We start from the raw sequence: 27,400 nt of genomic DNA on the forward strand, positions 1-27,400 counted from the left end.
GTGTTCATTTGATCTGTTCCAAAAGGGAGAGCTTTTTTTTTTTTTTTTTTTTTTTTTTTTTTTCTTTTCCCCCCCTTTCTCATAGCGCTTCTGGACCCGAAAACAGAGTCCTGCACATGTCTAAAGAGTGCAATATTATTCTGAAATTGGAAAATGTATCAAATGGACTTGACGCAGAGAAAATATATTGACTGTCCAGCACATGAAGAAGCGCCCTTGATGAAGAGGGTTCAATTTTTTCAATATTATGAAATCATATTGCACTACAGAATTTTACTTTTAACGTGTGCTGAATAATTTATTTCAAAAATTGGAATGAATGAATTCTAATGTTTACTAAACGTTAGAAGACAAAGTCTTGAAGTTTACCCATAAATCCATAATACCAGCCATGCGGTCACCTGCATTCCATTTCCTGACGGAGGGATATAGTTTTGGACGGCATCGCTGTCTTCCTGCGGTCTGCTTCTCTCTTCCTACTCTGTCTCTGGAATTAGAATCCATCTCTTGGTAGGACTCTCCCTGAACAAGACTTGAAATATTTCTTAAGCATTTTTTTACCAAGTGCAATTTGCCCCCAGAGGGGTTAGAAAAAGGTTGAACATGTGGTTGACTGTTATGTCCCTGTGCTGTGAGATTAAGAGAAAAGAGATATTATACTAGATATCATTGTGCCTTTTTGAAGGACTCAACATGCCAACATGAGCTGTCAGTTGAAGTCCACTTTGAATGCATAGGGATCACTATACGGCTTGACTGTGTAGACTAGAGAGGAATTAAACACCTTATTGACACTTTTGGGGTGGTGATCTACAGCCTTCTTCCGGAGAAAAGGCAAAATAAATGGATTAAATGCCTACATCTTTTCAATATGCAGTTGTACCCGATGAAGCCTTAAAGTCACGTCTGTCTTATTTAAACACATTCCTCCTACTTCTGGGCCTTGCTGATTTACACAGCTGTTTCACTACTTGGAACAAAAGCAACTTCTCCCTTTTTTTTTTTTTTCTCAACAAAGACGTTCTTTTGGAAAGCTGTGGATTTTACTAAAAGGTTTGTTGTATTGCAGTTGTACTCCTGAGGAGTGCCATTCCTGAAACAGTGATTCTCCCCGTGCGGTCCTCAGCATTTATAAATATCAGATATCCATGCTAGCCAGTGGGACGATTAATTATAATCAATACTCTGTTCTGTGTCGCCATTGTAAACAATGCTTTTTTAAAGGGATGACGCTCAAATGCTAATGTGGAATTCCCCCCCCCCCCCCAAAAACTACGGAGGCACAAGGGGATGATTGATGATTTGGGGTGTTTTCATTTGGATAAATGTTATTTTTTGGTGGTGATATGGAGAATCACGGCTCTAAGAATGAATGATTGAAATATTAAAAAACTAACCAAAAGTTAATATTGTCGTTCTTTGGCCGTGGTGCTGAATGGTCGGGTTGAGGGGTCCATCTGTGGATCTATCAACGGTCACATTAAAACAAAGAATTGTGAGACTTTTCTTCAACCGTATTTGTAGCTACATATGAATAACTGCCCCTTATACTTCGTGAGAATCTGATTTTGACTTTTGTCTTTGACCTTTCCAGAGAGCGGCATCCGCCCAAAGCCTCACAGAATTACCTGTTATTTAGCGCCACCCAGTGGTAGGAGAGGAAATGATACACCTACGTTCGCGTTCAAGTTGGTTTAGGAAAAGGTTAATGATATAGCACACAATTTCAAATCTGTCAAAGATAGGTAAATGCATCATCCCAAGTTTAAAATTGAGCTATATATATATATATATATATATATATATATATACACACACACACACACACACACACACACACACTCTACTCACAAAGTTAGGGATATTCGGCTTTCGGGTGAAATTTCAGGATGAACCTAAAATGCGCTATAACCTTTACAGGTGAACTTAATTTGACCTTCTCTAAACTTTTTAATGCACATGTCCAACTGTTCAATGTTTCAGTACTTTTTGCACAACTTGCTGTTCTCTAACAAGGAGCTGAACGGCAAAATTCACAACAGGTGTTTGATCCATGAATAGACCTATACATTTCCTGGTTCAATTAGAATTGGTATTTAAACAGTCCTCTTCATCATGCTGTTCACATTTTGACATCATGAGACCAAGACGACACCTAACAACTGATCAACAGTACCTCACCATTGCGAGGCTTCAAACAGGATGTTCTCAGAGGAAGTGGCCACTGAGCTTAGAGTGTCACAGAGTGTCATCAGCAGGTTGCAACAGAGATACAGAGACTTGAAGAGTCACAGAAAGGCATAGAAGTGGACGTCCTTTGGCAACATCCCACACTGATGAGCGCTTCATTGTGAACAGTGCCCTGCGGAACCGGATGATGAATGCCACTCAACTCCAGGCACGTTTAAGGGAGGTGAGAGGCACCCAAGTGTCACGTCAGACCATTCAAAACCATTTACATCAGCGTGGTCTGCGTGCTAGATGACCTGCAAGGGTACCTGACCACACCACCAGGCACAGGCATCATCGTCTTGCACGGGCCAGGGAGCATTTACGCTCGACGAGGGACCAGTGGCCTCAGTGCTGTTCTCTGATGAAAGTCGATTCACGTTGAGCAGAAATGATGGCCGCCAACGATGTTGGAGACATCAAGGAGAGCGCTATGCATCAGCCACTGTTGTCACCAGAGGAGCCTTTGGTGGTGGTGGTGTTACAGTGTGGGCAGGTGTGTCTAGTCAATACAGAACTGCCCTACACTTTGTGAATGGTACAGTGACAAGCCCATACTACCTGAATAACATCATTAATCCAGTCATTGTGCCCCTGTATGAGCAACACAGGCCTCATTTCATCTTCATGGACGACAAGGCTCCAGCTCATCGAGGTCGCATCCTTAGAGAACGGCTGCTGCAGACTGGGGCACCTCAAATGGAGTGGCCTGCACTTTCTCCACACCTGAATCCCACAGAAAACCTATGGGATCAGCTGAGTCGATGCTCAAGGGCACACGTCAGGTTATCGAGACGTTGACATTTTTTGTTGTGGTAAACCCACCACTGTTGTTGGCTTTTGTTTCAATAAATTGTTTGAGATGAGGAAATCACCATTGCATGCTTCCACTTAAATGCCCTACTTTCATGATATAATATCACTGTAGCGTGAACTTTTTACATTTTCCATAAATTTCACCCAAAAGCCAAATATCCCTAACTTTTTGTGTGTGTGTGTGGTGACCCCACGAGGATAAGCGGTATCGATAATGGATAGATGGATGTGTGTATATATATATTTACAATTTAATATAACAGGTTTAATAATAGCACCGAATGAACCTTGTTGTGTCAGTGTCTGTTATCGCAAAACTGTTGGTTGACTTTACTTTGCTGGTCTAATTATTTCTTCGCAATAAGCGCGCCCAATAAAACGGCGCGACAGCCGAACGACCCTCGCACCCCGAACGCTCGCCTCAACTGTTGAGCGTTTCATTTGGATTCCGGTCGCCGGTGACGGACTTGGTTAAACGCTCGTCCGGACACAATACAGACATCGCCGGGTGACTTGGACCCGTGTCGGAGCGACGCTTCGGACGCAGCGTCGAGGCTGCGGCGCTCGGAGGGCGACGGCGCGAACGTTCGCGTGACACCACGTGACAGCTGTTGTTCTGTGCGTTGCGAAACCGGAAGTGGTGAAAAACGATAACTTTACTTCGAATGCCTCCCTTTTTTTTGTTGTTGTTACGTTTTATTTTACTGGGAGCAGAACACATAATCCACGAACGGAACAGCCGGGCTCCGATTTTACTGAAAGCTTAAAAAAAAAAAAAAAAAAAAAAAAAAAAAGTGAATCGCTTTCGTAGCTTTTTCTCTTTATGTTCAGGTAAAAAACACCTTTTCCTGCTTTTCTCTTCATGCGGCTTTTCTTCGATCGCGAGAGAAAACCCTGCGACAAATAATGAGACGTGCGATGATAAATATAGGATTAATTTCATTATCAATCAAACATAAATCAATGTTCACGTTCACATGCCACTTTAATTCACATGCCACTTTAATGCACATATCTGTATATACATAGGCATATTCCCTCTATCTATCCCATTTTATTGTATTTTATTCTATATATTTTTATCTTATTCTATAAGTATTCAACTTACTGTATTACGTTTTAGGAGTCAGTTAGTCGGTCTATTAGAAAGGAATTTTCTACTTTTATTTTTTTTTCCTAGGACATATTGTGTGCTATCACCGGGTGCGTTGCATTACATTTCACTGCATATGCGTATGAAAGTATGTCTATGTATGTGACGAATAAAAATCTTGAATCTTGAATTGAATCTTGAATGTTATGATAAATACGACTATGATTGATAATCGGTAGTGGTAAAACAAAACATAAAAAAAAAATACAAATAATAATAAAATATGATAACAATTTGAGAAATAATAAGGTAAATAAATCAAATACATGACAAATACACGATGAAAGGCAAATCGAGTAAAACAAGAGGAAAGTCAGGGGGGAGATGATGGGTTGTGGGTTTTTCTTGTCCCCCCCCCCCCCCGAATCACATTTCACGACACAATTCAACGTCTCCGTTTGATAAGGAATGAAATGATCGACGACCGAGAATATTTCCAGGGGTGTTTCACAGTGGCTTTCTGACTGTTCATCGTTGTACCTTGTGTTCGCCGGTGACGTCCGTTATGAAGAACTTTACTGTGAAGGCGGCACACAGGAAGTAGGGGAGTTGTTCCTCGGAGGGGGCGGGGGGCTGGTTTTGGCCGCTTGACGACGTGGGCTGAACTTGGCCGCGGGCCACTGCTTTCCCACCGTCTCCCGGAGCCCTGGAAGCTCCGACTCTTTCCACGGGAACCCGGGATGACGTGGTGTCGAAACGCGGCCGCGCGTTGAAGTTGAAGTTGCAGTTGCGTCGGAGTGAACGGGCTCCACACCGGGGGGGGGGGGGGGGGCTTCAACTTGTTGCTCGTGCCGATGGAGCTCCCGGACGGAGGCGCTTTGCTTCGACCTGGATTCGGCGCTAATCCTCCCGCTCCCGCTCACCGCTGACTGACGAACTAATCCGAGCCGCTCCACTCCACTCAAGCAGCTCCACCGCCCGGGCGGCTGGAAGTCGGGATTCCCTTCAGCCCCCCCCCCCCCCCCAAAAAAAGCGGAGTAATCGAATCGGGACGACGGAAGTTTTGTGGAAACAAACCCCGCGGTTCACTCTGGTCCGTGTGAGTAACTGACATTGCTCATGTTGTGCGTTCTGTCATGATTTCAGACAGGATGCTTGTGTTCTAGATTATACATGTAGTAGATGTATAGATATAGATCATGGATTCACCCCGGAGGGAAACAGTTCACATCAAAACCGTTAAAAACAAAAGAAACAAAAAAATCCCTTTCTTCATCCCCGGAAGGAAATTCAGGCGTTGCAGCAGCAAACATGCAATCAAGAAAGAGATTAAAATGAAAAAGAGATAAATAACACACACACACACACACACACACACACCTCACACAAAGTTAGGGATATTTGGCTTTTGGGTGAAATTTATGATATTGTGATATTGTGTGTGTGTGTGTATGATATTATATCATGAAAGTAGGGCATTTAAGTAGAAGCATGCAAAGGTGATTTCCTCATCTCAAACTATTTATTGAAACAAAAGCCAACAACAGTGGTGGGTTTACCGCAACAAAAAATGTCAACGTCTCGATAACTTGTCGTGTGCCCTTGAGCATCAATTACAGCTTGACAACCACGTCTCATGCTGTTCACAAGTCGACTTGTTGTCTGCTGAGGCCTGGCCCCCCACTCTTCTTGAAGGGCGGCCCTCAGGTCATTGAGGTTCTGGGGCACAGAGTTATGAGCCTCTACACGGCGACTCAGCTGATCCCATAGGTTTTCTATGGGATTCAGGTCTGGAGAAAGTGCAGGCCACTCCATTTGAGGTCCAGTCTCCAGTCTCCAGCAGCCGTTCCCTAAGGATGCGACCTCGATGAGCTGGAGCATTGTCGTCCATGAAGATGAAATGAGGTGTTGCTCATGCAGGGGCACAATGACTGGATTAATGATGTTATTCAGGTAGTATGGGCTTGTCACTGTACCATTCACAAAGTGTAGGGCGGTTCTGTATTGACTAGACACACCTGCCCACACTGTAACACCACCACCTCCAAAGGCTCCTCTGGTTACAACAGTGGCTGATGCATAGCGCTCTACTTGACGTCTCCAACATCGTTGGCGGCCATCATTTCTGCTCAACGTGAATCGACTTTCATCAGAGAACAGCACTGAGGCCACTGGTCCCTCGTCCAGCGTAAATGCTCCCTGGCCCGTGCAAGACGATGATGGCTGTGCCTGGTGGTGTGGTCAGGTACCCTTGCAGGTCGTCTAGCACGTAGATCACGCTGATGTAAACGGTTTGGAATGGTCTGACGTGACACTTGGGTGCCTCTCACCTCCCTTAAATGTGCCTGGAGTTGAGTGGCATTCATCATCCGGTTCCGCAGGGCACTGTTCACAATGAAGCACTCATCAGTGTGTGATGTGGCCAAAGGACGTCCACTTCTATGCCTTTCTGTGACTCTTCAAGTCTCTCTATCTCTGTTGCAAGCTGCTGATGACACTCTGTGACACTCTAAGCTCAGTGGCCACTTCCTCTGAGAACATCCTGTTTGAAACCTTGCAATGGCGAGGTACTGTTGATCAATTATTAGGTGTCGTCTTGGTCTCATGATGTCAAAATGTGAACAGCATGATGAAGAGGACTGTTTAAATACCAATTCTAATTGAACCAGGAAATATATTGGTCTATTCATGGATCAAACACCTGTTGTGAATTTTGCTGTTCAGCTTCTTGTGAGAGAACAGCAAGTTGTGCAAAAAGTACTGAAACATTGAACAGTTGGACATGTGCATTCAAAAGTTTCGAGAAGGTCAAATTAAGTTCACCTGTAAAGGTTATAGTGCATTTTAGGTTGATCCTGAAATTTCACCCGAAAGCCGAATATCCCTAACTTTTGGTGAGTAGTGTATATTACACAGTTAGTAGTGAGTGAGTACAGTATTACGAGTCAATAATAATACATAATAAGAATTAACATGTCACGTTCAAAACATGTCTATTCTGCCTTTATAGTTGGATAGAAATATAGGTTGAAAAAATACAATGACTCAAAAAATTAACAAAAAAAGAAACAATGGTAATAAACCTAAAAAGAAAGAAGGGAAACATTGATTAAAAAAAGGAAACATTGGCAATGTGCAATAAAGCAACATTTTTAACTAAAAACAGGGAAAAAAAACTTTTTTCACAAATTCCTCTTGTCAAAAACTAGGAAAGTGCGAGGTGAAGCGGCATCATGGCGGCCCTGGGAAGGAGGAACCGACCGAAGTTTCTCCTCTTCCTCTTCGGAGCCTTTCTCCTGGGATACCTGATGTTTCTCCGGAACAACAACCTTGAGGACCTAAATTCCACAAACCGACGAGATTCCGCAAACGTGGACAACGAGCGGCTCCAGAGACCCGTGTACGAGAGACCCCCCGTTGACCTCAACGCCCTGGGCGAGATGGGGACAGCGGTGAAGCTGAACCTGGAGGGGGAGGAGAAGAGGAAGGAGGAGGAGAGCATCGACAAGCACCAGATCAACACCTACGTCAGCGACAAGGTGTCCCTGCACCGCCGGCTGCCCGAGAGATGGAACCCACTGTGAGTATGGAGATGCAAAATGAGCCCACTTTGACTGGAATCACTTTTATTTCTTGGTTCCTTAGTCAGTTTTGGGTTGGTGATCTACTTCTTCTTACCAGGTCCTTGAGGTGCTTCAATTTCCCCCTCAGAAATTGAAGTACAGTGGGACCTCGACTTATGACTGTAATTCGTTCTATAAGAACGGTCGTATGTTAAAACAGTCGTATGTCGAAGCAATTTTTCCCATATAAATTATGAAATCATGAAGGGTGAAAATAAACAAAATACACAGCACAAACACAGTAAATATGAAAAAAATATTGGTAAGCTACGAACTAAGGTCCTTGAAAACTGAGAATTCCCTCCTCGTTTTGATATCAAATCATAACGTAATACATTTTTTCTCAGAATCACTTTTAGACATAGATTATTCCAGGGAAATGTACATGTAACTCAGCATGGTTAGAAATTGATGCTTATAATAGTAGATGACAATGAGAATAGTTAGATAGATAGATAGATAGATAGATAGATCGATGATTCCAATTACATCTAGTGATGCTTCCCCTTCATTCACTTTTGGTGAATGTAGCCTTGGCCAGGAGGAGTTGATGTTGTCAGATCATATCCATCGTTCACCGGGTGTTTCGACCCTGAACCACAACACCCTCCAGATGGTGGGTCGGCAGTGGTGGCCAAGTCACTGCCCATCTACTCCTCCTGGCTTCCAGCTAAGCTCCTCCCTCCTGTTCCATAACCAGCAATGGTTCTTTCTGCTGCCTCCCCCATCCTACGAGCTGCTGTCTTTCTCTCCCTCCCTGTCATCACAATGGCTGTGAGCATTCTCCACACAGCATGGGCAGGGAATCCTCTACAGCCGACCTTGACCGGGAACAGCCATGCCTGCCATCCTTTCCCCCTGCAGTCATGCAAGAGATCCTAGTATTTGGCGTTTTTTTCTTTTAAAGGCCTGGTCGCACCCCTCTTCCCATGGGACTGTAAGTTCTATGAGGATGATCTTTTTTGCCTCTTCAGACCACAGTACCACATCCGGCCTCAGGGTTGTCTGGACAACCTGGGGGAACTGCAGTCTTCCTCCCAGGTCCACCTTTATTTCCCACGATCGGGCCTTTTGTAGCAGGCTGTTTCTGGTTCTTGCTGTGGTTGGTGGCTTTTCTCCTTCCTTTACAAGCTTAATTGATGGTGTCGTTTTCCCATGTGGTTGGCGTTTCTTGCATCTTTCCTGCTCCAGGGTGTTAGCGAGTGTCATAAGCACCCTGTCATGGCATACCTTCCTTGGGTGAGTGCTACTTTACACCCCGACAGGGTGTGGGCCATGGTGCCCCTTTCGCTGCAAAGCTTGCATAACGGGTCCTCTTTCATGCCCCACTTGTGCAAGTTTGCTGGAGTCTGGAGTGTGTCATACACAGATCTTAATTGGAAAGAGATACGGAAAGGCTCCAATTTCTATAGATCTCCCCATGTGAACTTCCTTTTGGGTAGGTCCAATTTAGTCCAGGCTCCCTGGGATGTCAGCTCAACTGCCCTTGACCTTCGTCCTTCCTCCTCCAGGTTTCCGTACTTCCTCCTGGATCATGGCTCTTCTGTCCTTGGTTCCTCCCTTCCCCCATTGTTGGAAATGGAAAGTTCCAAGACCCTGTCTTCCTGTGCATGGTGTTCCAATGATGTCACATGGCTTCAACATGCTTTCAGCTTGTGCAATTAGGAGGTTGATACCCATGATGAAGAGGATGGGGGGATTGTACAGCCAATTACGATCCCTTTTTCCAGGTCTTGCCACTGAGTTGTAAACTTGGCTGTTTTGAATCATAGCTGGATTCCGCCAAAGTAACTGATGATCATTCCGTTGATGTGCTAAGGGATGTGGTAGTGGTCTAATGCTGCACGGATGAGGGCATAAGGGATTGATCCATAGGCCTTGGCCAAATCCAGCCAGACGACAGTCAGGTCACCTTTGCTGGTTTTGGCCTCCCGGATCATCTGACTGAGAACTCTGGTGTGTTCCAGACATCCAGAGAAGCCTGGGATTCCACCTTTCTGGATAGCGGTACCGATGTAGCCATTCTCTGTCATGTATGAGGTCATCCTCTTAGCCAGTATAGAAAGGAAGATTTTCCCTTCTACACGTAGTAGTGAGATGGTTCTAAATTGATCGATGGTTGCTGAGTTCTCTTCCTTTGGCACGAAACAGCCTTCTGCCTTCTTCCAGCATGATGGAATGATACCCTTCTTCCACAGCCTTCGGAGGAGCATTGGGCATTTCTTATATACCTTATAGGGTACCTTATAGGGTCCAAGGAGGTGGTGAAGGCCAGAACAGGATCTGCCGGGGGCAGATCCTGTTCTGGCCTTCACCACCTCTTGGACTTCCTTCCAGGATGGTTCGCTGATGTTGAGCTCTTTTCCAGGTGTTTCAGTTCTGTCAATGTTTGGGTTGGCATCCAGGGCTTGGTTTCTGGAGATGTCTTTGTGGGTCTCCCTCAAGAATGCTTCCACATCTTCTTTGGGGCAAGTCTGCCTTCCAGATTTTGCCTCACCCAGTAGTGTTCTGGTGAATCGTAAAGGCTCTTTGGTGAACTGTGCTCTTTTATTCTCCCTATCCTTCCTCCTTTTCTGAATGCTTTCTGCTCTTCTGAGTCTATAGATAGTCTATAGATAGATAGCGTTTTGAATCATTTTTGTGTTCTCTTGTGGACGGAGATATTTTCAAAAACACCGTTGGTGTGGACAGGAATTTTTTTAGAAAAATACATTTTCAGAAATACCCATATACAGTACATGTGGACGAGGCTGAGGACATGTTCCTCTATTGTTATTTCTGTTGGTGTATTGATGTTGGTGGGCATGACTTTGGTTTTACTGCTGTTGATGTTGATCACCAGTCCTATTTTAGTCTTTTCGTGTGTGTGTGTGTGTGTGTGTGTGTGTGTGTGTGTGTGTGTGTGTGTGTGTGTGTGTGTGTGTGTGTGTGTGTGTGTGTGTGTGTGTGTGTGTGTGTGTGTGTGTGTGTGTGTGTGTGTGTGTGTTCAGACTAAAAGAGATATAAATTCCTTGACATGCCCACAATGAGGGTGGCAACCACATATAGATAAAAATAAAATAAGTCAAGGCTAAAATAGGTGTTATTGGTTAATGTTATGCCGTGTGTGTGTGTGTGATCCTTGGATCCTAACACGGAGCTGGTGATGTTTGCTCCCACAGTGCAGGAAAAGCCGTGGTAGGACTGTTGGACGATGTTTACTTTATGGGAGGGGATGCCGTAGCTTGTTGGGATCTTCCAGAGATGCATGATGGACGCTATCAAAAGTTTATCTATGTTTGTCGTTGCCATTCACCGCACTGCTCAATGATGTTCCTAAGAGTAAAGATCTGGTCAATGCATCCCTTGCCTTTCCTGAATCCAGCTTGTAGTTCCTGTTTGACCCTGGATGTTTTGGTGATGTTTATTTAGATTTTCAAGTCCCTTCTCTTTTCAATAGTCTGCAATGTTTCATGACTGAAACATACGAGATGGAACAGAAGAACAATCTTTATTTGTCACACAGCACAACACACTACAACACATGCACACACACACACACACACACACACATGCACATGCTTTGGATGGTGGCTGGTGAAATGAGGCCTCTGTGTTTAACCCATCCTGGCTTGTCCTTCCTCCGGGGGGGCAGCCAGTAGCAGTGGGCAGCATTCGTGGACGCACCCGGGGACCTGGTGATGAGTGTCCATCGCTGGTCAGACGATGATGTGTGCATGTTTTTGGTGGGGGTCCTTACTGACGTGAGGTGGAGGAAACCCCATGTGAGCACGGGGAGAACATGCAAACTCCACACAGAAGTCTCCTATTTGGGAGATAACCCGGCCAGAGCACAGTGCCAACAGCGCCCCAGGCGGGAATTGAATCCAGGACCTTCTTGCTGTGAGGCAGCAGTGCAATGCCAAATGATACCCTCCGCGGAGCCGACCGGGAGCTTCCAACTCCAAACCAAACTTCATGAAAGTCTGTTCAGAGCTGGGCGAGCCACGGTCGACACCCCCCCCAGCGCACGCTGCACTTGTTTAACAGCGGATCTTGCATGGACTTCAGACTTGAGGTTGGTGGATGCTACAGTATAGAATTGGTCTTTTGCCTGTTTGGTGTCATTGGTGGGAGAATAGCATTTAATAATGGTATAGTTGTTATGTTGTCCCTTGAATCTGGCTTTTATTATTCTGTGGTTGATGGGTACCCTTTTGGAGAAAGGCTAATGATGCTGACCATGGTCCCGTCCACAGTATAGGACCGTTTCACCACTATTTGTCTTGAGTGATCCTGAAACGGTCCATCTCTCTTCAACTTATCCCAAGGATGGTGAGGTTGTAACGTCTCGTTTCTTTGGTGATCTGTGCCAACTTCCCAGCTTTAAACATAGTTCGGACATTCCAGAAGCCAAACTGTAGGTTGGATTTGGTGTTCAGGGTCCACTTCTTCACGCCACCAACTTCCTGAGGGATGCCATTGGAGGCGATCATACGAGTTTGGGGCTCATGTAGGCCTTCACATCCAGATGTTGAGGTGTCTTTTGTCGCTGTTGCCGTATCATGTAGCAGTTTTTACAGAAAGGGATTGCTAGCCCCATGTCTAACCACTGGCCATTACTGGCTATTGGAAGGTGTGGTGGAGTTGATTTTTTTGTCTTCTCCCTTAAACCAATTGTTTTCCAGGTATCTGATTACAGACTCATACTACATGAGACTTAACAGGTTTAATGTAGTGTGCAACAAGAGATATACAGTTTATATACTGTGTGTGTGTGTGTGTGTGTATTTGAAAATAGATTGTATTTGTCTGTTTGTGTGAAGTCCTTGAAAATGGAAAAATAGTGCTTTAAAAAAAGTACTTGAAAGTCCTTGAAATGTTTTTTTGTCATGCCAGAATGAACCCTGACTTCCTTGAGACTTTCCCATCATTCCAGGCTCTAGCTATGCCGCAACCAGTGCTTTCTCTTTCGTGAATTTGTGTTTTCTCTCCTCCAGTTGCAGGGAGCTGAAGTATGACTACCGCTCCCTGCCCACCACCTCGGTGATCATCGCCTTCTACAACGAGGCCTGGTCCACGCTGCTGAGGACGGTGCACAGCGTGCTGGAGACCTCCCCGGACATCCTCCTCCGTGAGGTCATACTGGTGGATGACTACAGCGAAAGAGGTACTGTCTGTACTGGTGGAAATCCTCCACAATTTAGCATCACCATAATGCTTAAATTGCATAAGAGCATTTTGCATTTGCATTTTTTCTCCTCTTTCTCTAAAGGCATTTTTGACAGAGGGAAAAAGTAGAGAATTGAATATACTGATCAAATAAAAAGCACCCCATTTAACGTGGATGTAAGGATTTTTTTTTATGTTAATACAAAGTCTAGTGAGTTAGAAATTGTATTCAAAGAAGAATCAGAACTTTATTTAAATTTCGAAGGACAGAATCAATATCGATAGATATTGATCCACAAAGGTCTATTGTTGTATTGTTTTACAAACAAACAAACAAACAGACAGACAGCAGCTCCTTGCAGCCTTGGCAAGTAGACGAATGTGATGGATAATTCAGTAAATGGACAGTGAGGTGAATTGATCGTAGTGTCTAGACATCCCAGCAAATCGACTGAGTGCCAATGAAGTAGAAACCTTCCTGTAACGGTCAGGACACACTATCGCACACTGATAAAGTGATGTGAATGGTGTGTGTGTCCCTTTTCTCCCGGTGCGCATGCAAATAAAAGTAACGCGTTCAATCATTTCCTTATCTGCACTTTCCATAACGGCCACTCCTGCGACCTGTTTCTCAAATCAGCGGTTTTCTTGCCAAAACACTCTCGTATTTCAAGCTTTTGTCTTTCTGTTGGCTGAGCCGGTACCACAGAAGGTTTCTCAGTGGAGAAAATAGTGGCGCTGCAGTTTAAATCATTCAGGGCATTGTGTTGCCAGTCCCACACACTTCCACATAATGAGATGACTCTCCCCAAGCCCGCGTTGTCAGTTGTTTAAACAAAGCCATCACTCTTATAGGGTTCGACCAATATATCGGTTGTTTATTGGCGTTTTATCAGATATCGGATATCGGCCAGTCAATGTCATAAGCCTCTGATTTGAAAAATAATCAGGAGTTCCTTGCTCGGGATGGGCGGTAGACAGACTTTTTATGGAACATCGATATATTTTCAAACTAGATATAGTATGAGACAAACCCAATGATATTGATATAGTTATACATTGTTGTTATACATAACCCGTTTCTCCTGTAAAGCTGTGCCGCTCTCCCTCTGCTCGCGGGCGGGTGTGTTTTTTATTTTATTTTTTTTGCTTTATAAAAAAAAAATATTGCTGCTTGTTATGAAAATCTGACAAGCAACTTGTTTTTTTTGGGGGGGGGGGGGGGGGGGTTGCATTTATGGTTGCTATTTTTCCCCAATGCTTAGGTTCCCGACCACTGGTGTTGCGAGAAAGCCGGGCGGATAATTTTTTTCAGAAGCAATTATTTATTATTGTTTTTGTTTTATTATTGTTTTTTTCCTACAAGCCTCTTTTGTCTTTCAGGGAAGAAAAAAATAAATGTGTGAAAAGGACAGCAACCTGAGACCGATTGGTCTGATTACAGCTGTTGTACGCTTTTATTTTACAAATGCATTTAAAGGCAGTAATATACCCTGGATAAATTATTACGCTTTTGTAGAAATTTTTTTTAAGTAAAGAATTCTGATCACTCCTGGCCTGTTCATCCATTATGTTGCTTTCCATTGTCCAATCTACGTGTAAAACAAGTTGAAATTTTAATTTAGCGACCTGTACACACACACGACACACAACATAATTTAGTTGTGTTTGACCCCGATGTCCAACTCCGTGGTCCTTCTCGACGTCTCTGCAGCCCACTTGAAGGGCCCGCTGGAGAGCTACATCTCCTCGCTGAGGAAGGTGCGTCTGATCCGCGCCACTAAGAGGGAGGGGCTGGTGCGAGCCCGGTTGCTCGGGGCATCGGTTAGCACAGGCGATGTGCTGACCTTCCTGGACTGCCACTGCGAGTGCCACCAGGGCTGGCTAGAGCCCCTGCTGCACAGGTGCTGAAACCCTTTTTGTGTAGACCGGTGGATGTAACTGGTATGTCGTCTGGACTCTTTCTGCTTTGGATGTTTATGTCCCATTTGTTAAAGTTATTCCCCTCAAACGTACATTTTAATGACATCATGTCATCCATGACTGTCGTCCTGAGTGAAGCTGAAACGCAGCCCCACCCATCCATGAAGTCAGGCTTTTAAAAGTCCACTCCCTTGCCAAGTTAAATCTGTGTTGCCCTGTAAATGTTTATTTTTATATTCATTAAAATGAATGGGGAAAAAAAAGCTCACAAGTTGTTTTGAGACGCCAACAATAAACAAACGTCGGTACCCTTCCCTCTGTCCGTCCAGGATAAAGGAGGAGCCGTCAGCCGTCGTGTGTCCCGTCATCGACGTGATCGACTGGAACACCTTCCAGTACATGGGAAACTCCGGGGAGCCACAGATCGGCGGTTTCGACTGGCGGCTCGTGTTCACCTGGCACACGGTGCCCGAGTTAGAGCAGAAACGCCGCCGCTCCACCATTGACGTCATCAGGTGTGTGTGTGTGTGTGTGTGTGTGTGTGTGTGTGTGTGTGTGTGTGTGTGTGTGTGTGTGTGTGTGTGTGTGTGTGTGTGTGTGTGTGTGTGTGTGTGTGTGTGTGTGTGTGTGTGTGTGTGTGTGTGTGATCAGACTAAAAGAGATATAAATTCCTTGACATGCCCACAATGAGGGTGGCAACCACATATAGATAAAAATAAAAGAAGTCAAGGCTAAAATAGGTGTTATTGGTTAATGTTATGCCATGTATGTGGAATGTAGGATTTTACTAAATGACTGCGGTCAGATGAAATAGCTTTGATCGAGCGATTATTTAATAATGTTGACGACTGTCTAAGTACAAAACAATGCTTTCGATTTTAAGGTCAGGATTCGATTTTCGATTGAAACATATGTATTTTTTTCAGCATTGATGTCTATGACATTGTTCAACTATAGAGTTTTGATTTGTAAAGAAAAACACTTGTTTCTCAGTAAGTAACTTTTATTTGAATATTAAAAATTCTAAATTATAACAAAAATATGAGACTGTTTAAACAACACACCTAATCAGTTAAGAGCATTAGCAAAACTAGACTTTGGAATTATAAACAATAAGTTTCTTATTACACTACTTTTAAGTGACTCACCAAAATAAGCGCACAAAAACAGTTGCTATTTTTGGAGCAGATCGCGCCTGAAAATCCTGCCCGTGTTCTCATGGTCCGGTGGCAAATACCCCGCGGCCTTGTGTGATCCGTGAGCCGGTGTTTGGGAACTTGGCACTTGAGGAAATTCCGGCGGTGATCCTCGGGTTTATTTCCTACTTTCACCCCACTACATTTTTGGAATTAGTGGACATTCTGGTTAAAGGCGCACGCTCCCGTGTACACACAGTGAAACGCTGGAGGAGAGGGAGACGCACCGGTGCACTCGTGCGTCTCCGCCCATTTCGCACGCAGTTACCAGGAATATATCTCTCTAATGTGTGGTCACTGTGCAACAAACCATTTTTTGTAATATTCTATTCCAATTTTGTTCCGGGAGCCCTAGTGCCAGGTGGCTGGGTGCAGTGTGCGTTGAGTGCGGCTCTACGAGAATCCTAAACCTGTGGTTTTGAAGTTTAAAATCGAATGCTCATTTCTATCGATTTTCAAAGAGAGATGGTGACACCCCTACTATCTTTGCATTTACTGTAGGTCAGTAAATGCAACGAATACGACTACGAGAAGATCATGGGCAGGTTTTCTCTGGACTTGGGATTGGCAGATGTTACAGTATAGAATAGGTCTTTTGCCTTTTCTTTGGCGTCATTGGTGGGAGAATAGAATTGCGAACCCGCTTGGGATTTAGACACCGGAATTGGAATTGTGACACCCCCTAATCGGAAGCCACAGCTGACTTTGTCCTTTTCGTTTCCTCAGGTCTCCCACTATGGCGGGGGGTCTCTTCGCTGTCAGCAAAAACTACTTTCTGCACCTGGGAACGTACGACACTGGCATGGAGGTCTGGGGTGGGGAGAACCTGGAGTTCTCCTTCAGGGTGAGGCCTGTGCGTGTGCGTGTGCCTGTGTGTTTTGTGCACAATGTGTAACTTGATAAACACCAGGATATTGACTTAAGCCTCTCCCTGACTACACAGTCTTTTATCTTGAAACATTTAGCATCCCCACATCGAATGGAAATGTGCAAAGCCTTCGGCGCCGCACCGCAAAGGAGAATACAGAAAACTCTGAAAATGCAAAGGTTTTATTTTTTCTAAACAAGTTTTAGAAAAAAAAAAAGAATTACAGTCATTTTTTGTTGGACTGAAGGGGAATCATAAATATATTTTATATGCGAACACAGCTCTCCGCCCTGATCCAATATCATCCAATTGCACAGCCAGAGAGCCATGGAGCCAGTGGAGCTGTTTGAGAAGAACATTGGGAGCATTTGCATTGATGGGCTTCATGTTGAGTAGGGAATACAACACAGCATGACGTACTTTGAATTGCAGACGCGGAGGTGGATTGAGAACTATTGAGCGCAGTGTGTTTTTACGTGTCTGCGCAGGTTGACTTGTAAACACATACTTAAACTATGCTGACCAGACGTCTCGGTTTTTCCACGATTGTAATTTGAGCTGTCTCCTGAGTCCCGACAAATATTTGTAAAAGACACAAATGTCCTGGTTTTCAATATTCACGAACAAATTGTCCCAGGTTTCACTACAATAAATGATTATTATTTTTTTAATAATAATAATAATAGTCAAATCGAGGTCATGACGTCATCATTTGGCGAAACCCCCCTTTCACCGGTACAAATACACAGAAAACTGAGTTTTGAAAAATCTCCACCCTGGAAGGAGTTTTTCAAAAAGCGTCGTTTTCAGTGACCTGATACACCGCTTTGGGGTGGACGGGAGCCAAACAGAGAAAATACTCAATTGTTTAGAAATGCCCATATAGGTGTGGACAAGGGCTGAAATACAGACCAAATAACTCAGGTATCCAATAACGTCTAAAACAATGTGATTATTTGTTTGTGTTTGAATCGCGGCTAAGGTGTGTGTGTGTGTGTGTGTGTGTGTGTGTGTGTGTGTCTGTGTGTCTGTCTGTGTGCGGTGTTTCAGATCTGGCAGTGTGGAGGCAGCCTGGAGGTCCACCCCTGCTCCCACGTGGGACACGTCTTCCCTAAAAAGGCCCCTTACTCGCGGAGCAAGGCCCTGGCCAACAGCGTGCGTGCTGCCGAGGTCTGGATGGACGAGTACAAGGAGTTCTACTACCACCGCAACCCCCACGCACGCCTGGTGAGTGCATAGCGTGTGAAGACAGAGATGATGAAATCGTCCCCATATCGGGCTCAAATAATTGCGATTGTGTAACAATCACTAGCTTTGCTTTGCTTTGATATGATGACCAGAATTTTTCACTGCAGCGGTAGAGGATTCTTGCAACTAAATGGTTCTCCCTCCTTTTCCTCTCTAAATGCCGGTTATCCTCACATCGCCATATTAACGCTTTGATCCAGACAAGGAGGGAGGTGTAACCAGACTTTTTCCACTGGCCAAACATCAGGAAACTTAATTGAAAAGCTAATCTCTCTCTCTCTCTCTCTCTCTCTCTCTCTCTCTCTCTCTCCCTCTCCCTCTCTCTCTATCTCTCTCTCTGCCTACACTGCCTCCTTGACTGAGTGACCGTAAGGAGACGTGACGGGCACGTCAGGCGTTCTGGTGTAAGATTACAAATTTGTCCCCTTGACCGAAGGCCGCCGCTTGGTCCTCCCGCGCCAAGCCTTGGGGACCTGCGTACCTTACCGAGGACCCGTGCCAGCGGGCTGCGGTGTGGTTAAGAGGACGGGCCTCTCTGAACACAGATCAGGTGGCGTGCGCGTCCCCATGGGGAGGCGTCTGTGCTCGGGGGAACTCATGCGTACACCCAATACACTTCCAAAGAACAGCCGCCTGCCGCCAGACTTTGACCGTTTCGCCTGTTTATTTCCTCCTTCCCAGTAGCTTTAAAGCCGCATTGTTCAAAGTTCGGTCTTTATGGCAGGTAAGGTAAAGTAGAGCGCAACCATTAACTTTTACCCAACTGCACACAGCAGATGTTGTCGTTATTTTGCGTGGTACAGTGTTTTTGTGCTATTTGATATTGAAATGTTGTATTTAATGTCACTTCTGCCTGAAGCTCCATGGTGTTGACTGAAGCCGCTGTTTTCCTCTAGAGTCTCCTCATGGAGTTCTCGGGCTTGAGCTTCCTGACATATTTTTTCAAAGCATCCAGGTGTACTCTGTAGTTAACAGGGGTTATCTCCTTTTATGACCTTTTTAGAGCGAGTTGACTTTGTTCTGATATGCATTCAAGCGGTGGAGTGTTTCTCTGGGTGCATCGATGTCGCCCCCTGGAGGATTCAGGTTTTCTCTCCCTCTTGAGGCCCAGATCACACTGGACTTGTTTTGAAGCCTACAAAGCTGAGGAGCTTGCGCCGCTTTATTCTCTCGGTAAACGTCAACCACAGAATTGCCCGAAAACCCCAGTTGGTGCTCAATCATCGCCAACCCACTGCTTATTTGACACGCAGTGTGTAGTGCGCAAAAACCACGATGTAGCCCCTTAGACTTTTTCCCCCTGGCTCAATAATGATAAATATAGCAAACTCAATTCCATTAGGACCAATGTAAGCTTGGAAATCTCTTCCTAGTTGCTGCTGTCCAGGTCTCTAATTAGCACCTACACTTTTCCAGTTCCCTGTACTGATCATTACAGGCGGCTGCCCGCTCCTAAAATCCATCGTCAACTTACTCGCGTGCACAGTGGCCTTCTGAAATGACCCTTACTCGTCTCGCGGGGTGGATCTCGTTGGCCCCCGGTCCAATCAGATTGAACTTTATTAATCCCCGTGGTAAAATGGCCTCTCCCTTCCTGTGATGAACAGTCACTGCCTCTGGGATTTTCTTCTCTCCGCCCAATGAATTGATGAAACCCCAATTAGAGTTTGTGGAGTCACAGCACCGCCATCCATCATCTTTACTGTGCCGCTACACCTCTCACCCAACGGGGCGCTTCTGTGGAACAAATCATGCAGGTCATTGCATATTCATACACAAATTTGATACATGAACATATGAAATGACAACATAATTAACTATAACGATGCGTGCGTACCCACACTCATTAATGCAAACACACAGAGTGCACATGTCTGTCCTCTGGTGCTGCATATGAATGTGGGAGTGAACAGCTTTGGGACTCTGCTTTGCATTTGTAGCGATTGTTTACTGTACGATTGGGTCTCGAGGAATGTTAAGTGTTGTGTGTGTCTCTCTCTCTCTCTCTGCCTGCGCTGCCTCCTTGACTGAGGAGGGAGGGTGACCAGACTCTTTCAACTGGCCAAACATCAGAGAACTTAATTGAAAAGCTTCTCTCTCTCTCTCTCTCTCTCTCTCTCTCTCTCTCTCTCTCTCTCTCTCTCTATAGAGAGAGACTCTTACTGACCTGTGATTTGTCTCTATTTTTGTTTTTTGGTTCCCTCGTAATCAAGTTTCTGCTGCTGCGACATGACTTACTGAAAGTTAATGGCAACCTAAAAAGTGAAAGAGAAATTTTTTTTTTTTTTTTTTCATGTGGTCTTGGGTAAGAGCAGTGATTCTAAAACAGATTTTGTGCTCCCAGGAGGCCTTTGGGGACGTGACGGCGCGCCGGAAGCTGAGGGAGGGTCTGGGCTGCAAGAACTTCAAGTGGTACCTGGAGAACATCTACCCTGACCTCCACGTGCCCCAGGATCAGCCTGGCCTGTTTGGAATGGTGAGGGGAATCTCACAACCACCGATCACCTGCAGCCTAACTTGGACCTGATTATGGAGAACCTGTGATGGTTCTCATGTTTAACTTACTCCTGACATTATGAAGTGACAAATGATCCTTTGCTTGGCAGCTGAAGAACCGCGGTATGACGAACTACTGTTTTGACTACAACCCGACGGACGAGAACGTGGTGGTGGGCCAAAGGATCATCCTCTACCCGTGCCATGGCATGGGCCAGAACCAGGTACTAAACTATTCTATATTTGAATTTTGATATCTGTCAGTATCACAAATTTTACCACGATGAGATAAGTGTGTGTGTGTGTGTGTGTGTGTGTGTGTGTGTGTGTGTGTGTGTGTGTGTGTGTGTGTGTGTGTGTGTGTGTGTGTGTGTGTGTGTGTGTGTGTGTGTGTGTGTGTGTGTGTGTGTGTGTGTGCGTGTGTGTGTGCGTGTGCTTTTCTGATTGTTTGTAAATTACCAAATGTTTAGCAACCCTGTGTTTTCATGTTGTGAGAGTACCTCAGTACCTTGTATGACGTTGTATGCGCATGGCCTGTGTTCTGTCTGTTTCACGTCTTTCTGAGAATTTATGCCTGAGAGATGATTAAACACTGTTTGATTTGAATGGTTTTTTTTTTTTTTGGCTGGCCGTTGTCCCTGCTGTGTGTGGCTTTTTGTTTGTGGGGAGGTGGGGTACAAATGTGTTTCACAATAAAACAACTTTCTGAGCCGACATTATCAGAGAACAGATCGGACAGTTTCCCTTTCCGTCAACAGATGGATCCAGTTTTATGGATTACTACACCCTGACCCGCTCTGCCATGGATTTACGTTTCTAAATCTAACCCGAGAGTTTACACGTACCCATGATCCGCTGTCCTCAGATGGAGGAAAGAACGGCGAACAGTGGGAGGGAGAGACCTGCGTGTGTGTGCTCTAGCATCCATTGAACAACCCACTTCACCTCCAACTTGTGTCCTTTTCAATTTTCTGTTCTCCGCCACCTCGTCGCTTCACTTCCTGCAATTCCGCCGCCTTGGCTTGCGTCGCACTTCCTCTCATCCCTTCCTCAGCTCTCTCTTCTTCCCCTTCAACTGCCATTCCCCTCGCTTCGTCACCTGCCTAACTCTTCTCTTCTGTTCCATGAGTTGTTTACTTCCTCCTACTCCAGACACTCCAAGCCCTAGACGACTCTTCCATCCTTCACCGTTTCATTTTGATAACATCTCCTCTTTGTTATGATTGATTTGTATTATTTAGTAGAATATCTTGCTCTGCTGACATGGAGATAAATAGTTTGCCGGCTTTCCATCGTTCATGCAATTGACTGTTTGCCGCGAACACATTCATGCACAGGTGGAGGATTTCTTGGGCAGGCACACTGACACTCGTCACTTGTCTTCTCTGCAGTTCTTTGAGTTCTCAGCTGAGGGTGAAATCCGCTATAACACCAGGGAGCCAGCAGGGTGTGCTGTGGGCGACAACATCTCCACCTACCTGAACATTCAGCTGTGCAGAAAGCCTCAGCAGACCATGCCAGAGGACCAGAAGTTTGTCCTCCGTCAGGTAGTGTGTGTGTGTGTGTGTGTGTGTGTGTGTGTGTGTGTGTGTGTGTGTGTGTGTGTGTGTGTGTGTGTGTGTGTGTGTGTGTGTGTGTGTGTGTGTGTGTGTGTGTGTGTGTGTGTGTGTGTGTGGTTTCCAGATCTGGCAGTGTAGTGTGGAGGCAGCCTGGTTCAGAACTATTAAATGAGAAGCCCAGCTGACATCAGAACTGACTCGAGGCCTGAACGGCAGTTTCCTCTTTAGATTCTGTCTGACTTCTCAGTGGACGCTCTGCATTTTTTATACTCTCCTTCCTTGAACTGCCAGGACTGGCTTAGCAGAACACTGGAAACCCATTTCTCACACATGCACTCTTCCCCTCCGCTCCCCTTGTTTTTATGCCTTTGATTTTTTTACCTACCTTCCATGTATTTCTTCCGCCCCTCGTACTAATAACAGTAGTTGTTGTTTTTTCCCCATCGCTCTGCTGTCAAAATCACGTCAAGAACCCTACAGCGTGACTTCCCCACAGGGGTCGTAGCAGGGATCTTATGCCAGGTGGTTAGTGCAGGCCCGGCACGGTGGAAGCAAAGCCTATGTAAGTCCGGAACGTGGACGCAAAGCTGCTTCTTGGGTTGTCACGTTCTGAAGCGTTTCCATTGGAAATTCTTGACGGTGCGCAAGCTCCAGTTGCAATACCGCGCGTTGCAGCAAGGGGCAATATAGTAAGCAAAAACGACATGCTGTCAGTCTCCCTCTTATATCGCTCTCTTATATCTTTTATCCTTCAATATTTTATAACCATCATGTTTGATTTATATGTTTTACTTGGTCCCTTGTATTTCAAATTTTTTTGCCCTCAGAAGATGACACAGTCCTCAACAGTTGATATGATTGCTTGCGATAGGTGTGGTTGTCATGCTAACCAGATCAGTTTTGTCATCTACTGCCCCCTGGTGGAGACAGGCATATTTACCTCCACAGCAACGTAGGCTGTACAGTGAAGTGCGCGGAGCGGGCGTTTGGGTTTGTACGGCCCTTAATGTGAAGCTGAGAAGCATGAAAGAGAGAGTATGGTCGGTTGGATGGGAGGAAGGAAGGACTGAAACCAAAGTGGGCCAACGAAGGGTCATTAAGGAGAATCAGCCGGGGAGCGACGAGGGCAGAATATCTACGTCCAAACGTGATCATTTAGCTTCCCTGTAATACTGTCGCTGCTGCAGCCAAAGAGCAGATCCATCACGTCCTGCACTGGCGCCTCCGCCCACCTCTCTGTGGACTGATGGATCAGTATCGATCCTCACTCTCACTTCGGGGCTCAGTTAGGCAGAAGAGCTCCAAAATACTGGAATAGCTAAAAAACAAACAAACGTGACTGTCCCGCTCACTGTGGTCTGGAAGAGCCCAATCAAGTGGTACAATAGTCACCAGACAAGTACAGTCCACTGAGAAGTCCCGTGATGTAGGACAATGTAGGAGGAAATGACGCTCTGACGGACTCTTTCCTTTTTCGTGAAGCCTATCAAGTTGGTTACAGTTGTACTTTGCGGGTTCCAAAACTTTGAGAAGGTCTCCTCCTCTAGTCACGTTGAGCAGCCATAGGTGTTTGAAGTCCTCTCAGTGTTTCAAGACTCAAATGTCAAATACGTATCATGGTTGTGCCAGCTTGTCAAGTACTCATATGGATTTTGTTTGAATTGCTCATTCAGAACGGCAGTCTGTTCCACGCCTTGAGCCAGAAGTGCGTCCAGGCGGTGGACAAGACGGACAACGGGACCCCGGCCCCAGCCCTGCGACCCTGCTCCGACTCCCTGCACCAGCAGTGGTTCTTCGAGGAGAGAACATAAGTGAGATTGTGGGGAGGTGAAGCGGCTGAGTTGAAGGGCTTCGAGGTTTCGATTTGTTTACCTTGGAACTCGTGATTGGAAACCAATCCGTCTCTTTCCAGGACTTAACCTTGCACTTTTTTTTTTCTTTTGTGCCAGCTGGATCTAACAAATCATAATTGGGAGAGAATTGTTTTGATTTCTACGTTGGCACGCAACACGTCTGGGGGACAAGGGTCAACGGGGGACAACACAGGATTTCTATTGGTCCGGGACAGTTTGGAGATCGAGCGAGGGGTGTGTGTGTGTGTGTGTGTGTGTGTGTGTGTGTGTGTGTGTGTGTGTGTGTGTGTGTGTGTGTGTGTGTGTGTGTGTGTGTGTGTGTGTGTGTGTGTGTGTGTGTGTGTGTGTGTGTGTGAGAGATACAACTGAACCCACACTCCTTGGTCCTGTGTGACCTCTACAATCAAACCCAGACCTGCTCGGAGACGTATGGACGCTCACAGTGGCTGCTGGTACTCCAATTTTGACCAGCAGAGGGCGCCAATGCTCCTCTGTAGGCAAGACAGTCATTCTGGTACTTTGATAAAAACCTCTATTTTCAGGAGACTTTTGGGCGCTTACTTACTCGTGTATATATACCAATGCAAGCGCTCAGTTCCTCCCCAAATCAATCAATGAACCACAAGCTCCAGCAGGACACCCAACGTCTTATGATTTTCTTTTGTCCATTTCGATTTGACCTGGCTTTTCTTTTTGCGGTGCGAACTTAACGGAAGGTGAAAACAGGAGCCATGTGTGCAATTCTGTTCGTATTGATGTTGATGATGTCACATTGATTGTCTGTATTTTAATGTTTATTTCGAATTTTGTCTTAGTCAATGAGTATAAATCTGAAATCGGAATAATTGTTCATACTAATGTAGTCAATGTGGATACTTTTGACAGTCATTAGTTTAGGAATTAATTCACTTGATGCTGTTCAAATGACTGGGAGTTTCCCAAAAAGTGCCTTATCTAATGCAGAAAATATTAATCAAATTGAGGTTGTTGGAAGATCAAGGACAGATGGGATAAATGATGAAAGGAAAAAATTAAAAATGAACATGTTGGTTTTTTTTTTTCCTTCCCCCCAGCAGCCACTGTGTGTGTGTGTGTGTGTGTGTGTGTGTGTGTGTGTGTGTGTGTGTGTGTGTGTGTGTGTGTGTGTGTGTGTGTGTGTGTGTGTGTGTGTGTGTGTGTGTGTGTGTGTGTGTGTGTGTGTGTGTGTGTGTGTGTGTTTTCTTGCACTTGAAGTCATTTCTTGTTCCGTCTCAGAACGGAAGTCGTCCGGCACGCGTCTTTCGACGGGAGCGTAGAGAGGTGGTTTGGGCCAAACTGATCTATTTGTGGCCTTTGGTTTGTCATTAACCCCCACAGGCCGGCGGTCCACAAATCCCTAGTGGGCTTCATCCAAAACAGATGTTACAGAATCGCTACTCCGCCACTCATTCATTTCTTTCTTGTTGCATTCTGAATTCAAGCCCGTGCTGTAATGAATTGGTGTTCTCAAAGGGAGATTTAGCCCGTATTTTGCAATGAGGACTTCCAACCAGAATCTCTTTGTGCCAAGTTTGATGAAATGTCCCAAAATTCAGCCACAACACGCACATCACAGACAGTTGTTATTTGTAAAGCTTGAGGAAGCATTATTGTAATTCCGGAGGCTTAAAAAAATGGACAACAGCTTCTAAGAAGTTCCGTAGCCCTGGTTGTGGGACTGATGAGACACATTAATGGGATTATAATCCAATCCATAGGGGGTGGGGAGCAGGCCAGCCGTTAGAGATTCTGTCCCTATATGGAGAGTTACAGCGTTAGCACATGCTGAATCCCGGAGGAGCCCAACGGTCCCAATTGGCCGGAACCGTTCCTTCTGAAGGGCTTTGTTTGAAGCAGGGAGCCGACCGGCCAAGATGGATTCCCTTGTTGCGACACAAGCCCAGATTATACAAACTGTAGAGCGGAATGTCTGGTGGAAAGCCAGCTTCACACAGGAAATGGATGAAATTGTTCACGTAATAGCGTTCTCGCTGCGACACTTGAGTAGAAAACAGCAGCTTTTTCAATTTCCATCAATGTGCATCTTTTAAAAATAACACATTCCACCGCCTTTCCGTGCAGTCTAAATATTCCATCTGCCTCTTATTAGCCAGGGTTATTTATCCTCCCCTGTGGCCATCTGTTATTCCAGGCTTGTCCTACATTGTAAAAAGCTGTTTTATTCTATGCTGATTCCATACCCTCCACCACTGCATCTCAAACATATCATTCGGTTGGGATCGTGTCCATTCGACGGGTCGCAGAGCGATGGCTTTTCATATTGCCCGGGCCCTTATTTTAAACAGAGGCAGAGTTTCCGAGGATTTCTCATTGTAATATAATCATAACTAATAATGCTGGAAACAGACTTCTCTTTCGGGTTGTTTTCTAATGAAAATGGAATGATTTGATAGGGAATGTTTTCGGTTTTTGTATTTGCTGGGTTCATCGACTGGACTATGTCCACTGTATACTGTATGTGCAAGGGGTTTGTGTAATTTCACAGTCAAACTAAAGTAAATGGAACTGAAATCTTTGGATTCCTGCGTCTTCCCTGATTTTTTTTTTTTATTGTATATTTTCAGACGAATTTACCGACATCAGCGTTGACTGATTTTTATTTTTTTATAGGAGATTATTTTAAATTTAATTTATGTATTTACCAGAAATCCCACCATCAGTACAGCATTTATCACCCTCTCGTGGGTTGTGTTTCATTTTCACTATGACTCATCTGCATCCTGAGAGAATCCAACTGTCATCATCCACATTTAACTAGAGAGGGAGACGTAAATCGATTTGGAGAGCGATGACAGAGAGAGATGGGGTGGAAGTTCCAACCTTATCTGATTGATTTGAACACCAGCTGTTGAGTGAGATGGTGAAATGTCGCACACACAAAGTCCCCCCCCCCCGGGGTCTCTCTTAATTACTCATTCATGATGCTCTGCTGTTTGATATTTCAGCACAAACAGTGTGTGCGGCCTCTACCTTTTATGCACTACAGGACACAAGCTATTAAAAAAGAAAACCACACAGCACAATAAATGCATCCTGAATCGATACAAGATAAACTTGTGGATATTTCTCTATACACTTAAACACTTTAAAATACTGCGTTTTTGGGGTTTCGCTCCAGATATGGAAAACTCACCGATCAGCCACAACATTAAACATCGTGCCGCCGAAACGGCTCTGACCCGTCGAGGCATGGACTCCACAAGACCTCTGAAGGTGTCCTTTGGTATATGGCATCAAGACGTTAGCAGCAGATCCTTTAAGTCCTGTAATGCCCCTTTCCCACTGCGCCGAAAACCCCGGTAACAG

At 45.1% G+C, this 27,400-nt stretch overlaps 1 protein-coding gene across 3 annotated transcripts; it reads left to right on the forward strand.

The window, feature by feature from the left end:
* Window positions 1-5,121: 5,121 nt before the first annotated feature.
* On the forward strand, window positions 5,122-26,555 carry galnt12 (UDP-N-acetyl-alpha-D-galactosamine:polypeptide N-acetylgalactosaminyltransferase 12). Of its 3 annotated transcripts, XM_080004848.1 has the most exons (12): window positions 5,122-5,237; window positions 7,348-7,718; window positions 12,741-12,910; window positions 14,627-14,816; window positions 15,165-15,350; window positions 16,758-16,875; window positions 17,950-18,126; window positions 20,492-20,623; window positions 20,754-20,867; window positions 22,035-22,190; window positions 23,876-24,013; window positions 24,152-26,555. In XM_080004848.1, exons 2-11 carry the CDS (start codon window positions 7,372-7,374, stop codon window positions 24,011-24,013), a joined length of 1,728 nt encoding a protein of 575 aa, XP_079860974.1. In that variant the 5' UTR covers window positions 5,122-5,237; window positions 7,348-7,371; the 3' UTR covers window positions 24,152-26,555. The 3 variants fall into 3 exon arrangements, with proteins under 3 accessions (XP_079860974.1, XP_079860973.1, XP_079860975.1); XM_080004847.1 differs by having other exon boundaries at window positions 23,876-26,555; XM_080004849.1 differs by having other exon boundaries at window positions 5,145-5,231; window positions 23,876-26,555.
* Window positions 26,556-27,400: the final 845 nt, after the last annotated feature.

The sequence above is a fragment of the Zeus faber genome (genome assembly GCF_960531495.2).
Source record: "Zeus faber genome assembly, chromosome: 1".
NCBI lineage: Eukaryota > Metazoa > Chordata > Actinopteri > Zeiformes > Zeidae > Zeus > Zeus faber.